Source organism: Lepisma saccharinum, chromosome 1 (assembly GCF_977018435.1).
Source record: "Lepisma saccharinum chromosome 1, izLepSacc3.1, whole genome shotgun sequence".
Lineage (NCBI taxonomy): Eukaryota > Metazoa > Arthropoda > Insecta > Zygentoma > Lepismatidae > Lepisma > Lepisma saccharinum.
Genome location: NC_139229.1, coordinates 81,071,434 through 81,088,844, shown reverse-complemented (window position 1 = coordinate 81,088,844; position 17,411 = coordinate 81,071,434). Strand labels below are relative to the sequence as shown.

The 17,411-nt window shown below is 35.5% G+C and overlaps 1 protein-coding gene across 1 annotated transcript in view; it reads right to left on the bottom strand.

Annotated features, from left to right (window-relative positions):
* Positions 1-321: 321 nt before the first annotated feature.
* The window catches only part of LOC145996940 (solute carrier family 35 member E3-like), a 31,137-nt gene continuing 14,047 nt past the window's right edge, over positions 322-17,411 (bottom strand). The window contains exons 5-6 of the mRNA XM_083133528.1: positions 14,272-14,410; positions 322-5,641 (exon numbers count right to left, since the gene is read on the bottom strand). Of these exons, the coding sequence (XP_082989654.1) occupies positions 5,573-5,641; positions 14,272-14,410 (208 nt within the window). The 3' untranslated portion in view covers positions 322-5,572. The remainder of the gene's footprint in view (positions 5,642-14,271; positions 14,411-17,411) is intronic.

Here is a 17,411-nt window from a genome sequence, read left to right as displayed (position 1 = left end):
TATGTTATGAGTATGTGTTGCATTCTGTTGTTTCTCTGTTGAGAAAAGTTCATTTCATGTATATATTAAGAATTAGAAATAAAACAACTTTTTTTCGACATGTTTATGGTAAAGTAATGTAACACACGTGGCGGGCCGGATCTGGCTCGCAGGCCGTAGGTTGGGCATCACTGCTCTACAGTGTATATATGGCTGCCAGTATTAAACCACAGGTGCAAAAAAAGAACATTAGTTTTTTATTGCTATTGTAGAAAAATATTAACGTACTAAATTAAAACTTACATACAAAATTTTTAATACAAGAAAACTGTAAACATCAAATAAATTATTTATTAAATTTGTGTAATATAAAATATACATGAATGTACAATTTATTTTTAAAAAATATTTACAATATTGAAAAGGTAAACATAATGACAAGCAAGTGCAAATTTCATGACAAATGCAGCAGTGCTGCTCAAGAGGAAAATGATCAAAAAAGGCATTTTCCCCCTACTTTTTCATTCGCAAGATAACCTCTCCAGTAAATACTAAGAAAAAAGCACTTTTTTTGTTGAGACCCTAATAGAATATAAAAAGAGAAATGAAATTCCTAATCTGTGATGAAAACAAGAGACCTGTAACTGTTGAAATGGATTCTTTGTACATTAAAAAAATCGTAGCTGGAGATATTTTGGGAGTATTTTTCCTGTGAGAATTTGTATGCTGTTTACATAGTAATACAAACTACAGGAGGAACTTTCACGTAAGTTATGAAAAGAAGGCTATGGCAATATAAAAATATGCTTAGAAAAACTGAGCAGCAGTCTTGGTTTCCATCTGAATCATATTTTCTTATTCAGATATTGCACCTGCTGTACCTTAAATTCTTCCTGACTTCATTTAGGGCATTATGGAAATACAACATAGAAAGACGAGGAGTAAATTGAAAGACCAGTAAACCCTGGATGTTTTGCTTTTGAAAGATCATAAGTCAATTGTTCTGGACAGACAAAAGATTAACTGTGGAGGTAACAAAATTATGACTGAAAGCCCGCCTGTAAATAGGTTGCACAGTTACGGGATAGCTGTTGGTAGTAGTTTCGAAAAGTGTCAGCAGATAACACTATAATCTAGGCTGATGACAGTTAATTAGTATAGATCAACCACAAGGGAAAAAAAAACCTTGGGACGAAAAGTCCCTGCGCAGCTTTCCCTTCTTCCCTCCACCTCTGGCCATAAGGAAGCATGGTCCACTCTCCCCTCTACCCGCGGGGGTATGGTGCACAGGAGTTGCGGGTCTGCGCAGGTTGTTTTGCTCGTGGTTCCACTATAGTAGATGCTAGATAATTCCTGTGCAATGCACAGCTCAGCATTGAACACCATGCTGGAGGAATGCACAATTGAAGAGCAACCTGCTATTGTTTATTTTGTAGGCAAAAATTATCTCAACGATGGAAAAAAAAATATGGATGAGGAATGGTTTGGTACTAGAGATTGTGATGATTCGAGCTGACGAACGGGGCCAGATTTATGACTTTGCCCTACCTGAATGTAATTTATGCACACCTTAAGTGGAAGTCCTATGAAAAAAAAATTCTGCCACTTCTGGCTAATCGCAAAGATAAAGGGACACTCGCAAAGAATGCCCAGACCAGGACGTAAACCTACGACCCCTGGCATTGTAGTGTGCTCTGCTAACCACTCTGCCATAAAGGTTGGCAAGAACAAAGAATATGCATGAAATAAACAAATACCTGAAATTAAGATTTTCCCAAAATCAATGGTAGAAAATTCACCATCTGATGTTTGTGACTGAAAATCCAATAAAAGATGTAAAACCAGTTAATGCATGTGGTTGTAATGTACATCATTGTAGCGAAGCCCTTGATTATTAACTGTATATTTTTAAATACTAACAATCCCAGAAACTCTTACAAAATATTTTGCTGTGTGTATGTGTAAACAGGTGGAAAAATACTAATTTCCCTTTATAATGCAACATCAGCCTACAGCTACTTCAAAGGTAGCAGCATTTTAAATCCAGACCTGATGTTGACAATAATGTAGAGATTGCAGTAGGGCTTACTTGTGTTTTTAGCCTACACAATAATGCATGGCTCTCTTGAATTTAATAAATGTGTGCTTACAATGGATACCCAGCGAACTGACTGAGGTGTCCATCCTGTCTTTTCAAAACCTCTGTTGGCAGTTTTAAGGCACTGATAAAATGATGGGTAAGTATACGATCTCTAGTATAGTATATTTCTCTATATACTCGCATCACCTTTATTCACCATGGGTCTAGAGTTCTACTGTGTGTGTGTGTGTGTATATATATATATAAAAAAGAAATGAGGAGGCATGACTTCTCAACTTTTTCTTCAGAGGTGATGACCGATATTCTTCACAGGTGGGTAGGTGGTCAGTGATGTGCATCACAAAACCACTAGTACATAGTGCATTTTCTTCAAATTCCATTCTCGTTGCAATTACCGCATTTGCCAACAAATAAGATTCACTCAAGGATGTATTTAGGGGGGGGGGAGGAGGTCTGGACCGCCCCCTTCAAAGACTTGCCATGTACTAAAATTAGCGAAGAAAATATGCTTGTTTGGCATTTGTTGTATATCATCAAGGGTTATTTATTTCTGCCGAACTTGCTGCAAGTCAAGAATTACATTGGGATCATATCATTGATATCAATAATGTTATTTATCTATTTCACAATTAATTTCCTTCCTTGCCAGGACATTTTTTCATACTAATTTCTGCGATCTTAACTAAACATACGCTTGATAATGAGTACGTGCTGTTACGAATATATATCTGTTCTTATGCAGACATTACTCTCTATAACTACTAATTAATTTACAAATCTTAATTCATATTATTTAAAGTCAATTTTAATGTAATAGTTTCATTTAAATGTTTATATTATTATTTCTATTTCTGAGACACTTGGTTTGGACCTCCCCCCCTAAATATATTTGTAGATATGTACCTGGATGTATCCTTTTTTGTTCCTTTTTTGACCAGACTTTTTAGGAAAAAACTTTTATCACTGACTATTATAATTATTGTACAGTATTTCAAATATAAAATAATATCTAGGTCTCCATTCAAGAAATGGGTCTCCCCGATGGTGCAGTGGTAGCATTGTCGCTTTGTAATCAAGGGGTCCTGAGTTCCATACCCGGTGGAGGCACAGTGGTTCAGATCCCACTTTAAAATGTAGGTCCAGTCCCGATTAGCCTTACTGTGCATAAAGTGGACTTAAAAAAACACCAAATCCATCAAGAAATAACTTAAAATCTAACTAGGAAAGAGAATACCTTTTAATCTTCTTCGTCAAAATCCAGATTTAACCATAGTCTCAGTTTTCACAGCAACCCATGAAACTTTTACCATTCATAAACTTCTGAAATGCTAGGCCTCTTCCGTTTTCCTGAGTATCGGTGTATAAAAGAGACACTGTTTTCAGACACATTCTTAAGGGGAAAAATAAGTGCATCTTATATGCTAGCAATTATGGTAATGTAGTGATGAAAGAACATGACTCCAGATGTATTTGAAATTTTGTTTTTAGGCAGTATAAATGCAACTTTTCACTAAATCTTTACTAAATATTTTTCTACCAACAACATGATATATTGTCATCTGCTTTATTTTAAAAGTTGGCAGCAACATTTATGTCATTGACAAAAAAAAAAAAAAACCTGTGCCCTCAACTGCAAGAGGCTGAAAACTGACTTGGAGGCATGGTGCAGGCAGGCAACCCATTTTTCAAACTCTAAATGACAATCAAAGCTGGCAACTTTATTTTTTATTCGTTTCATGTGATACCAGTACTTTACCTAAATATTTCAATGTGTTTCTGTCAGAAAACTTTCCATACTGCTAGGAATGTAGTCAGGGGGCTGAAGCCCCCTGAAATCCTACAGATATCTAATTTAAATAATGTATAGTGGTAATTCATTTTACTTCCTTAGCAAGATTAAACATTAGAGCGAAAAACGTTTAGTGTATAACAGAGTAACCAGCTTATATTTTTATATTCTAAAATTTAATCCAAAGAAAAATGGATCCACAGCTCCCAAAATTTATAGTTTTCTTTGTGAAAGGTCACACAATATAAACTTTGGGTAAAATTTCCCATAAGTTATGAAGTTTTTTTGAACGGAATGTGTAAAAGTTAATAAAATACAATAACTATGAATTGCAGTACACTAATTGTACAAATTTTAAGAAAAATGTTTTTTAAATAACTTATAATAATTATTATTTTAATGCCTATGCTGATTAGGGATAAGCCCCCCCCAAATAAAATCCTCGCTACAGGCCTGCATACTGCCATTAAATGCATTATTCACTAAATTATGCTAATGTTCCACCAGTATCAGTGGACTGTGTGCACTAGCATGTTTACTTTAGCATTGGAAAAGTGCCAATAACAGAGTTTGTTTTGAGTCCATCCCCACTTTGACTATTTTCAGTTACCATTTTATTACAATGATGACAAAACAGCTCCCCTCAATCGGGACCTAGTTGGCAAACTATGACTTCTCTGAGGTTCTTTCATTGTCCCTGCTCAACTGCCCCAATTCTTTCTCGCTGCGATCTTTTATTCCATTTTTCTTTTTTCATTCAACTAGGAACACTTTACAGGTCCAACCAGATGTAAGGACCCTAAACTGCTCCTCACTCACCAACCTTTCCTGGCGGTGAGCTGGGGAGAGAGGTCTGTGCATTCGATGGTTGTAGGAGAGGAAGAAAACTTAGCATTATGCTTATGGGATTATTATTTTACTTGTTCTCTTGAGAAATTTAAACATCTGATGGAGTAGAAAACACATGAATGGGAAGAGGACAGGCTGAAGATTTTGTCCATAAGGAATACATGGGAGTTTATAAATAATTATTCATCATATATTTTGCAGATCTAGCTTAATAATAAACTTAAAAAACGGCTTTCACTTACAACATGGATAGAAATCCATATTCTCTTGTACAGCCATTTTTTTTTCTCCCAGTAGCAGTACCCATTCTGACGATATTGAAATAACTGCATACCTGGTGCAAAACTGTCAATCTTCACCTTAAACAGGGGCAGTGTTCTTAAAAGAGTATGTTGCTTTTATCCACATTTTAATTCAAACAACCTCCATGCAAGGTATTTATTTTAGGGAAAATTAATGATAAATATGAGAAAATTTATGAGCATTTTATGAAAAACTGGTGTAAAATTATTGCAATTTTAATAATGAACCATTAAAAACGTGTTTACTACAGAACACAAAGAAAGATAGAAATTCAGCTTGACATCACTAGGGTGATTTTATAATATCTATTTCGACTGTCGAAATGAGTTATCAAGAACATGAGGGGGGGAAAAAATGATCAAAAATATGAATCCTGGAATGTATTATTAAGTGATCCATTTCAAAACAGTACAGCTTACTTGTTTATAAAAGATATTTCATTTTCTTAGCAATACTTAAAACTTTAAAATCACAGATAATATAAATACTTTACCGATTAGACACATCATTCATCAATTATTAGACAATCACTCATCAATTGTAAGATAAATTCATGATTTGTTTAAAAGACTCCCTTCTTCTAGTGTTTTGGCAATGTTATATGCTCGCTGCTCTTTCATCTGAAAAATAATTAATTCATTATTAAGTTATTGAAGGAAAGTGATATTAAGTTTTAACAATATAAATAAGATAAAAGATGAATTTCTAATTCAGAACTTTGATTGAAATAAATTAATTCATTCACTCTCCTCAAATGTATTAAAATTGAAATGTGAATAATGTGGCAACACAAGGAAAAGTATATATTTCATGCACTCCACAAACATATTTACCAACAATATGATCAGCACTTGAAGTGAAAATTCTTAGCTGGAGGGGTATGTTTGGACAAGCCTTGGAGTTAGCTGGGGGATGCTCCTATGGTTTAATATGGTGACAATGGGACCGGGGGGGGGGGGGGGTTGCTTTGCAAAAATTTTGCCAGCTGGGGGGGTTACCATCCCCTTGCATCCTCCCTCACTTGGAGCACTGGATATTATACATGAATAGAAAACCAATTATACAACAAGAATAAATAAATCTTTACCATTCTGCATGTACCAGTTGAAAATAGAGAAATTGTCAGGAGGTCAGAGAGACCTAGGCAAGTACTCTATCAAATTTGTTACTTGGAAACGATCCAGTGGCATGTTCTCTAAGTTTGACACCTGTAAACTTACTTTTTCATATACTTTTATACATTTAGGATTCATATATGGGTATTTGCTCATTATATATTGTGCAACTATTAAAACATGCTTCTAACAGAATTTAAGTATATTATTTAATGAACTTAAAGACTAGTTTATGTATGCCAGTGATAGTTCTCCATTGCATCCTTCTGATGACCAGGTCTCCCCAATTTCATAGGGGGTAACATCGTCACCTTGTAATCAAGAAGGGGTCCCAGGTTCGATACCTGATGGAGATAGAGGTTTCCAACTCACTTTAAACTGTAGGTTCAATCCTGATTTGCCTATCTGTGCATAAATTGGGTTGTTTTTCTACAACATGCATCGTCTCCATCCACGGCCAGCTTCATCACAGGCCTGAATCATAAAATTTGGCAATGCTGTCTTGCCGGCCTAAACATCAAGCTACATAGCATGGGCGCGAATAGCAAAATTGACGTTGACTCTTAAAGAAACAAGGGAATCTGTGTAAAATGTTTTTCTTTTTCCAAATCTGTACAGCAGATTGACATTACAATATAAGTAGAAAACATACATTAACAATACAAATATAAATTTTCTATTAAATAACTGCAAATAAGCAGGCCAACTTTACATTTCATACACAGTATGGAACTTTTCAATAATGTGTAGTTTGCCCTTATTTTATTTGCTAGCATTTCGGAATGACATTCGAACCTCTTTAACAACTAAATACTTAAATGACCTAACACACTGGCCTTAAAGTCCCAAAAGTAAGATGTACAAAGTAGTTGTGGGTGTGATAAGCATATAGCTCATGTATGTACAAGGCTAAAATAATGCAAAGTGCTGGTGACTATGCATGGTTTAAAAATTAGAAGGTATTACATTTGCGTTTGTTTTTCTCTTGCAGAGACATGTATGCGGTTAACAATTAAGGAATTAGTGTTTTTGTTAGGTTAGGTAGTTTTATGCTCTAGAGGTTTGTATTGTTTCCCAAATTCTTGTTTGAGTGTTGTACAGGGTTCTCAGTTCAGCTTTGGGCACCTTGAAGGTGGCATGCTTAACGGCCACCTGGGCGCCAACTCCCATGCAATATCGCCGCTATGAAAGCTGCTAGCTTCGAAATGACTTCAAGTTCTCAGAATTGTAGTTACAATTACATTTGAAATAAGCACGTTAATTGTCACGGGGGATGTTGAAAATGTTGTCCTCGTGCATCCACTCGTTTTTGGCATGTTTTTAGGAAATTTCGCATAGCTTTGGTAACAAGACACGCTAAAAGGGAACTAAAGTTACCTAACACCTCGTGGCGCCAGAGTGCCAACTGAAACACATGGCTTTGAGCATAACTTGCGGATTTATTTCTTAAGCCCATTTCATTTCAGCAACTTCGCGATCTCAGTTCAGTCGTATTTTGAAAGTGGGTACGTGCTACAAGTGTTCTTGCAATTTTATATTGTTTTAAACAGTGTTTATTAAGCATATAGTGTTCCAAGTGTTATTTGTGTTCTGCTATAGTTTTAATAATGGCACATACGCACACATTACAACAAAACTTAGGGCCTCCCCGATGGCACCTTGTAATCAAGGGGTCCAGGGTTCAATTTCCGGTGGAGGCGCATACTGGTTCGGATACCACTTTAAGCTGTAGGTCCAGTCCCGATTAGCCTTTAAGTGGACCTAAAACACCAACTCAATCAATCAATCAATACAACAAAACTTTTTTTATGTACGATTCGTATCTGATTAAAAATTCTTGAAGGGATGTTCATAGATGATTTTCAACAGAATTCCCAGGTGTGGTTGCACACAGAAATACCGTGCGAAACCTTGTGAACAAATTTAGAACGAGAGTCTATTAAATTTCTGCAAATGAATTATGGGGAATGTTAGTGGTGGGGTAATTGATGCACGATTAATATTCTTCTCTAACAAAGCAAGGTTCCATTTACAGGGAACAATGGAACCTTACTTCCATTGTGAAATCATTTTGAATAAGGATATCTAGCCTATCTTTCTAAATTTAATTTTATTTGAAAAGAAACTACTCTTTTATCACATTTTGATAAAAAATTGTGACTTTATCTCTCCTTTCTGAGCAGAAATGGGACCTATCGTCCATTGTTGAACTCTTTTTGAAAAAAGGATATCTAATCTTTTCTAAATTTAATTTTCTTTGGGAAAAACTCACTATCCTGCAATATTTTTATCACATTTTGATCACACACTGTGACTTTAACTCTCCTTTCCCAGCAACAATGGGACCTTTCGTTCATTGTTGAACTTGTTATGAAAAGGGATATCTAGCCTTTTCCAAATGTAATTTCCTTTGAAAATAACTCACTGGTCTACAATACTTTTATCACATTTTGATCTAAAGAAGTGTCTTCCTTCATTCGTCGTTTTTCATCAATGAGAGAGACCTTTTGTTCCATTGTTTAAATTTTACTTTCTTTAACAATCTCTCATTTCTGCAATGTTTCTCTCACTTTTTATCGCATGTTGTGCCATTTCGTAGTTTCCCACCAAATTAGCGAAATCAACCGATCCAGTGTGCATGGCTACATGGACGTAAGTGTTTTGCGCTCATCTCATAACTTGAACCCGCTCCTCTTTTGTCACCCTGACTTATCGGTTAGCTTTAGTAAACTATGGGGGAAATTGTAAAATAAAGTCAATGCAACAAACTTTCAGACATTAGAAGAACTGAAGAAGAATATCAGGAGAGAAACTGTAGCAATTTCAGAAGCTGAACTGTTGTGTGTAAATGGATATTTCCGAAAAACATGCCAAAACCGTGTGGATGCATCAGGACATTTCCAGCATCTCTTGTGACAAGGTACGTGCTTATTTTGATTATAATTGTAATTGACACTTTAATGATTGTAACTGTATTTGTTGCAAGAATGAATTTGCAATAATTATCATAACATAGTAGGTCATTACAGTAAAAACTGGCATCTCTGAAAGCCCGATCTGCCACCTTCCAAAATATTTTTTCTTAATTATTAAGGGCCGTGCCCTCCTGTGCCTATGCTCTTGACACCAGTATTGCCATGAAGCCATAAGTACACCCAGCGTAAAGAAATTATTGTAGTTTAGTGAATCAAAAATAGGGGACAGTGCCGGTGGTATCAGCTTAAATGAGCCTGTGGGGCTCGAATCCACACAATAATTTGCCTGTTATATTATTTTTTTTAGAAATAAAGTCTCTGCGATTAAGAAAAGTTTTCATCATTCAAGACTGAAAGAATTCTCACAAGTTTAATTACTAACTGTTTTCAAAATGTTACATAATTTTTATGAGACTTTTCAGTGTCCTATATAATTTACACCATCCATGGTCATCACTATTACAAATCTAAGGGAGGTTAAATAACAGCTAATAAACAGGATGAGGATTTGATAGGCACTAAAAACTTGCAAAATAAGCAGGCAAATAAGAACAAAATAGGTACTAATCGTTCTGCACAATGTCTTACGACGCCAGGAGTCCCAGGTTCGATTTCTTGCCTTGGCATGGATGTTTGTGAGTGTTCATTCATCAATTTCATCATATCACTCATGTCCATCTTCACAAATTAGCAAAAAGTGGCACAAAACGCGAAGTAAAATAAATGAAATCAAAGTAAACGTGCTGAACATTTTTCATTATTTTCATGGATTAGACACTGAAAAAGCTGTTATCTTTGAAATAAGCAGTTGTGACTAAAAGTCACAAAAGAACACTATACCTGTGAACAGGGCCGGATTAAGGTGGGTGCTATTGATGCTGCAGCATTTGGCCCATTCCTGAAATAGGCCTAGATGAAAACAGACAAGAAATTTCCGAAAGCTGAACAGTTTTGTTTTGCTATATTAAACTGAAAATAAATCTTAGAATGAAATTTGGAGCCGAAAGCTCCAAATTTCAGATGCCTAGACACAGCATTACTTATTATACAGTTACTATTATTCTTTGCGCTGTGATGTAACTATAACGTCGTTGTGTTTATTGTTCACTGAAGATATCAATCACCAAGCCCAATTTAGTCTTATCCGGCCCTGCCTGTGAAACATGAATACCACTCACTCAGGCACATAGTGGTTCTGGTAATTTACAATGCATTACAGACAACAATGATGCGAGCAAGAAAACTTGTGGATCCAATTTTTTTTTAGGCTGTAATCAATATTGATTTAATTAGGCGCAAATAATTTCACGGGATGCCAATGCATTCTTTCTTTTACAACTTTTGTGCCTCCTCGATGTTTTTTGATTGATTGATTGATTTGTTGTTTTTAGTCCACTTTATTCACAGTAAGGCTAATCGGGACTGGACCTACAGTTTTTAAAGTGGGATCCGAACCACTGTGCCTCTACCGGGTATCGAACCCGGGACTCCTTGATTACAAGGTGACGAAGTTACCTCTACGCTCCTCCTCGATGGTGTAGTGGTAACATCGTCACCTTGTGATCAAGGGGTCCCGGGTTCCATACCCAGTGGAGGCACAGTGGTTCGGATCCCACTTTAAACTGTAGGTCCAGTACCGATTAGCCTTACTGTGCATAAAGTGGACTTAAAACACCAACTCAATCAATGAATACCACTCAGAAATGTCACAAAACGATTTTTAAACATAAACACCTACATTATCTGGCCAAGAAACAAGAAAAGGCATTTTATGGCAAATCATTAGCCTATCATTGCATAAAATTTAAAACAAATCTCCGGGATCAGCCCACAAATTTCCTCAAACCGTGCCAAAAACGAGTGGATGCACGAAGACAACATTTCCAACATCCCCCATCACAATTAACGTGCTTACTTTGAATGTAATTGTAACTATAATTCTGAGAACTTAAAGTCATTTCGAAGCTAGCTGTTTCCATAACGGAGATATCGCATGTGATTTGACGGGAGTTGGCGTCCGGGCAGCCGTTAAGCGTGCCCCCGTCAAGGTGCCCAAGGCTGAACAGAGGACCCTGTAGTTTAACCCTTGTATGTACAAGTAAAAGCTTAGTGTGTGGTGATTAATGCACACAACTTTTCTCAGTGTAGAATTTGCTTTTTACGTAAACATGTTTTAAGCTTCTATGTCTTGGATACTCTTCAATGTTGCCAATTTATTTTGCACATGATAATTAAGAATATTTGTGACATCAATATTGGATATTTATTATATTTGATGATTCACCACATGTGAAATGTACGGAATGCTCCGTGAAATGCTAGTATGCGGCTCAAAAAATGTAAAGTATATTTTTCACAACTTATTAACATACTGCTTTACTTAAGAAAAAATAACTTTGAATAAAATTAGGGCGAATGAAGTGATTACAGGATGAATAGGCAACATTCAATTATTAAATTTTTATGTCTGTAAGTTCATTCTCTAATGTTTCTTTTGAGTAACATCGGCCGGCTGACGTCACGGTTTACAGGGTTGCCAAATTGAAGGCTCCGACCTCCCTCGGATTAAAGATGGCCGTGCTCCATCTGTTGGTCCTGCATGCACAGGGGATGCTTTTTTCAAATTGGAGGTTGGGGAGTGCCTATTCCTGTGAAGGCAGTTTGTCCACATGCCAGTTGTTAGTGTTGCATCGAGGCCATCTTGCTTGATCATGTAATAGTTCGCACGAATGATGCTAGATGGCTAACAGAATTGACAGTATTCGCTCGAGCGAATAATGCTCGAACAGGAAAACAATCTGTATACACTCGAAGCCCAGTAGTTCATGTATAACCGTTATTTGTCTGTAGTAGTGGACCTTCAAATATGGATCGTGAAGTGAAAGATGCAGTGAAATTGAGACCAAAGTGAACATAGTCATCACCTCTACGTTAAAATTTAATTTACTCTTATCTTACCAATACATAGCAATATATGAAAATGAACAGATGATTATTGGCTGAAACTACCAGGACAAATTTTTACATGGTATATTTGTAGAATTATTGACACATTGAAATGATATTTGATATTCTATCTATTCGGGGAGATTCAATCAAGTATGAGCCAGCAAAAGTGGTCCCATGCAATACTCTACAGCTTGTAACTTAGATTCATTTGTAATTTTAAGTCTACTTTATGCACAGTAAGGCAAATCAGGACTGGCCCTACAGTTTAAAGTGGAATCCGAACCACTATGCGCCTCTACCGGTTATCGAACCTGGGATCCCAAGCTATAGACACAATAGTAGCAGACTCCGGCCTGAAAAGCCTGAAAATAGGTGTGATGGAACTTGACAGTGAAAACTGACCGACTGACCTTTGCCTCATAAAGTGCTGTTAAAGCAGTTTTGCAGTCCCTACAAGTGCCTGTACTTCAGTGCAGTGGTGTATTCTGAAAATTTGACCTGGTTTACTGCAACAATTCTTATTTATTGTATCTATTCATTATATATTAATTAGATATAATAATAGAAATAAAACACCAATGCAGGCATGCAAGTAAAACAAAAATATAAATCCGACAACTTCAAATTATATAAGTATCATTGTATATTGGGCATGTGTAAACAGTGATGATCCAACATTCACATCATGTCTGTAATGTCTGCTATTAAAATAATAAACATAAATTACTGTCTGCTGTAAAACTGCAGTGTTTGGCTTAAGTACTTTTACCTGAACAGCCTAGCTTTATATTGTCATTAGAGACCGGATTGTAAAAGGGAAGTCATTTTTTATTTTTCAACATGGATCATGGAATAAATAACAACAGTGTTGATAATTATCTTCCAACAAGATTACCTTGTTTTGACTTCCCTTTTTTCAGCTCACATCCCCTTCTTTAAAACATTTTCCATTGACAAGATATCAAATATTTTGCAAGACTGTTTTTTCCCTGAACAAAACATTCAACAATTGTCATATTTGGTGCAGTTTAGAGGAAAGAAAGAACAAGCGCCTCCTACCTTACCTTCCCTCCACGAGTGTTGGGAGTATGTTGCAGCGATTGTTGAAACAATGCGATCTGGGCTTACACAGCAACAAACACATTGTAAGCGGCATGCCTATTGGGTTCAAAGTGTACTTATCTGCTAGATTTAGACTTTTATTGGGAAGTTTTTAGAATAGTTTTAACTTAACTGTGTGACAATGATGACAGTATTGAGCGTCAGTGAAATGGTGAAGCCAGATACAAGTGGCAGCAAGATATGGAATGCGGTAAGCTGTTGCAAGGAAGATTACATCCAAGCGGATGGTAAGATTATAATTTATTTTTGCACTCCACTAAAAATATTATTTTAAATGAAAGCACACTATATACCATTCATATATAAAAAGGGATACATCAATATGAAATTTAATGTATCCCTTTTAATATATAAATGTATATATTGCGCTTTCATTTAAAATAGTATTTTTGTGGACTGCAAAAAAACTATAGTCCTTTTTTTGGCAATAATTTTCCCCTTTTTGTCATTTTAAGAGGTAAATTTTTCCCTTTAAAATCCCGTCTCTAGTCATGATGGTGACATAATCTATGCCTAGGGACATGCATAATCTGAAAGGTGTGAGGTGTATTTTCCTACCTTACTTTGTCACGAAATGATGCAAAATGAAGTGCAAAATGCGAATTAAACTTTTAAACATGAAATTTAGAGTTTATTTAGACACAGCAGTTTGTGAAGCCTGAATTATCCTGCAAGTTATGTAATTAATGGTAAATTGATTAATTCTGCTGTAAATTTTTGAGAAGCAAAAAATGGACTCCTTTACACAGGAATAAACTTAATACTCTGATAACTACATTTGAAAGTGCTATTAGAAGGCAATGTTTTTGTATAATAAGTGTAGCTTTTATATCAAATTTAGGGTTACATTCAGCATTTTAATACCAAAATGTAATTTTATATACCACTTTTGATCCTGAAATGTTCCCAATTTTTGTAGAAAACTAATATTAGAAATATTAGCTTCAATTTTCTGTTTAAATATGAATTTGTTTACGCTTGATAAACCCCCACCCAAAAAAAGTGTGGTATTATTGTATTGTTAACAAAGTTAACACTTGTACTTTTGTGAACAACATTTTACTTCCTTTTTCCGAGCATGATACTTACCTTCACATAACTGTATGCTATCACTCCTGCAACCACGAGCAAAATACCAAATCCCTGATACAAGTGGATTGAGTCATCAAACAGAAGATATCCTCCAATCAGGAGAAGGCATAACTTGCAATGGCCAACCACATTGTATCTGAAGTGGCATTAAGGATAATTTATGTATTTTTAAACTGCACTAACATCTTATAAATATTCATATTTGGGAATATAACATAGAAATAGTTTAAAACATATTGAAACATTAAGTTAATAGTGATTTTTAGTTAATTTTTAATATTTCTGCCATAACTGTAGTTAGACATGTTTCAGAGATTCAGTCATCCACACAGACACACGTAATACAATAAAAAAATAACAACTAAAGCAAAACCAATGTTATTTACTCTTTAGCTGCTTGATGCATGCAGTTTTAAAAGTCTGTTCGGATCGAGTCTTTTAATGATTTGTAAGTGGTTTGTAGCCTATAGAGAAGTGATATTTGTGCTAGAAGAAGTTGTTTCATTTGCTGTTGGTACGTGAAATTCTGACATTAAGAAGCGGCAAGAGTTCACTAGTGAAAAGTTGGCCATTCATGATTCTGAAAAGAAATGTTAGATCTGAAAGAGAAAGACTGTGAATTTGAAGAATGGATAAAAATTTCATGATTGGAAAAGTTTGCAAGGGCTGGACATCTATGTTTCACTATTCTGATGGAAGAAATCTACTACTTTCTCTGTTCTCTTTAAATCATGACAACAAAACTGAATTCAGTGTTCCTTCTAACAGTGGGAATTTTTTGTTCTAACATCATGCCAAGCAAAATTTGTGCAGACACTGTAGGTTGAATTGGGGCATTTCAGCGTTACGTGTGTGACATTCCCATGTAAAAAAAGGCTCTAGAGATGAAAGCAGTCTAAAATTCATATGATTTGATTTCTCTAGAATTACAGCATGTTCCGCTCAAACCTCCAACATTTCAATTCATCATTGTTAAAAGGTTATGAAACATAATGCGAAGTTTTTGGCGACTGGAAGTGTTAATAAACAATCTGGAGGTTCTCGTCGACGTGTTTCGGAGGAGAAAGTGGAAGAAATTCGAGCAGGATTTCGGAGGAACCCGCGTAAATCACTTCGCCAAGAGTCCAAGCAGTTCAAACTTCGCACACCATGCCTTAATGGTTTTCCCATCAGGTGCTTCACCTCCATATTCTCTCCGGTAATTTCTTTGCACTGTATAATGATTGAGTTGGTCTCTGCATACCAGAATACAGATTGTGAGCACTGCTGCGGAGTCACCATGATGCTTTATCCGATTGTTGTGCAGCGTAGTGAGAGAACGGTGAGGTCATGCAACAAAATTCTTTGAGTTTATCTTTCGTCTAGTACCACTCGCATTCCATTATGTTTCATAACCTTTTAGCAATGATCAATTAAAATGTGGGGTGTTTGAATGGAACACATTGTATATCAATTACAGAGGATAATATTTTTTGTTTGTGAAGTATGTTGTGTAGGGGTGTTACAAATACAGTATGGTATTGAAATAAGTCCTAGCTCTATTGATATATCAATATCAGAAACAATGTTTGTTACATGTGACAAGACCTTGTCATGTGTGTGACTCCCTACGAACAACAGTGAAATAATAATACACAATAAGGTTGTCTTAGGCATGCTATTGATTTAAGATGTAAAGAAATCACATCTTTGACTGCTTCAGAATTTCTCAAGATCTATAAGCAGACCTCCGTGGCACAGTGGTTATGACAATGCACCACGATGCCAGGGGTCCTGGGTTCGAATCCCATCCTAGGCATTGGTGTTCTTTGTAAGTGTTCCTTCATCACTCATTCTCAGCTTCGCGATTAGCCAAAAGTGGTAGAAAATTGAAGTAAAATAAACCATATCAAATAAACTTCTATAGCTCTATAGATCTATGTTAAATTTCAAATTTTCAAATAAGTGGCACCTCAAGAAAGAATGATAAGGACATGAAGAGTGGTGTAGCCTACAATATTGTCATGTGGAGTTTAACTCTATGAAAGGAAATTGTTTACGAGACCCTGCAACTAATGGTGGTTTTAATTTCATCACTTTGTATTTCATACTTCTTCTGCATACACTTTACCATCACAATGAACAGCACACCAGTCACCTACTTTAAAATCAAGTGCTTCAAACATCAAAATTTGAGAGGGTCTAAAATCAAGTGATTCAAACATCGAAATGTGAGGGGGTCATGTGGTATGTTATTTTGTTTCAAACTGTATAACAGTCTTGGGTTAGTCAGCCTCCCACGTTACAGAAAACCAGCAATACATTTTCTCCATTTCTTGAAAGGACTTGATGATTAAGAGGATTTTCTTTTGGTGCAGACTTTTCATTAAATAAATATTTATTTTTTTAATTGCTGATTTCCAACTTTACCTACGTAGGGGTAAATAAAGCTTAAGAAAAACTCAAGAGTTTTGGATTTGTTATTTTGGTAAACTTATTGGGACTTGAAAAAAGGGGAAGAAATATATGGCAGAATTTCAGACCATCACACAAGTAACAGTTATTTGTTACTTGTGTGACAGGATAATTTTATATATTTTTGTGTAATCTAGTAAACTCTAACACTTCTAATTTATTTCTTTGGGAGGACTATTAACCTTAATTTATGTAATAATAGACTTTACTTCTTAGTTTTTATTTCTGCAGAGGAACACAAGAAAGAGACTAAAATTGTTATGTGTGTGACATATTTTTTATGTTATCATTGTTTAACTCCCCTAAATGAGATTACAAAAAATGTAAAACAATTGGCTGTTGATTTATAGCAAGTACTACTTTGGCAAATATGACGATTATCATAAATTACCAGATATTATTGATTCAGTACTTCTGACTGTTCTTTATTTGTAAATCTGTTAGTCTCCGGAAAAATCGAATATTTCAAACTACTAGTAAAAACCTTAAAAAGTAGCTATTAATTTATGGGTAACTTCATGTAAGTCATATGAATTTACAAACCCTAAGCCTTAATGTATTGAGAAATAATAATAATTTTCAAAGTGACTCACTTTGAAATTTACATGGGGTAGGACCACTTTTCGTGGAATGTCCTACTTAATTAATTTTACTTTGCACTTCTGCCAGTTTTGGCTAATTGC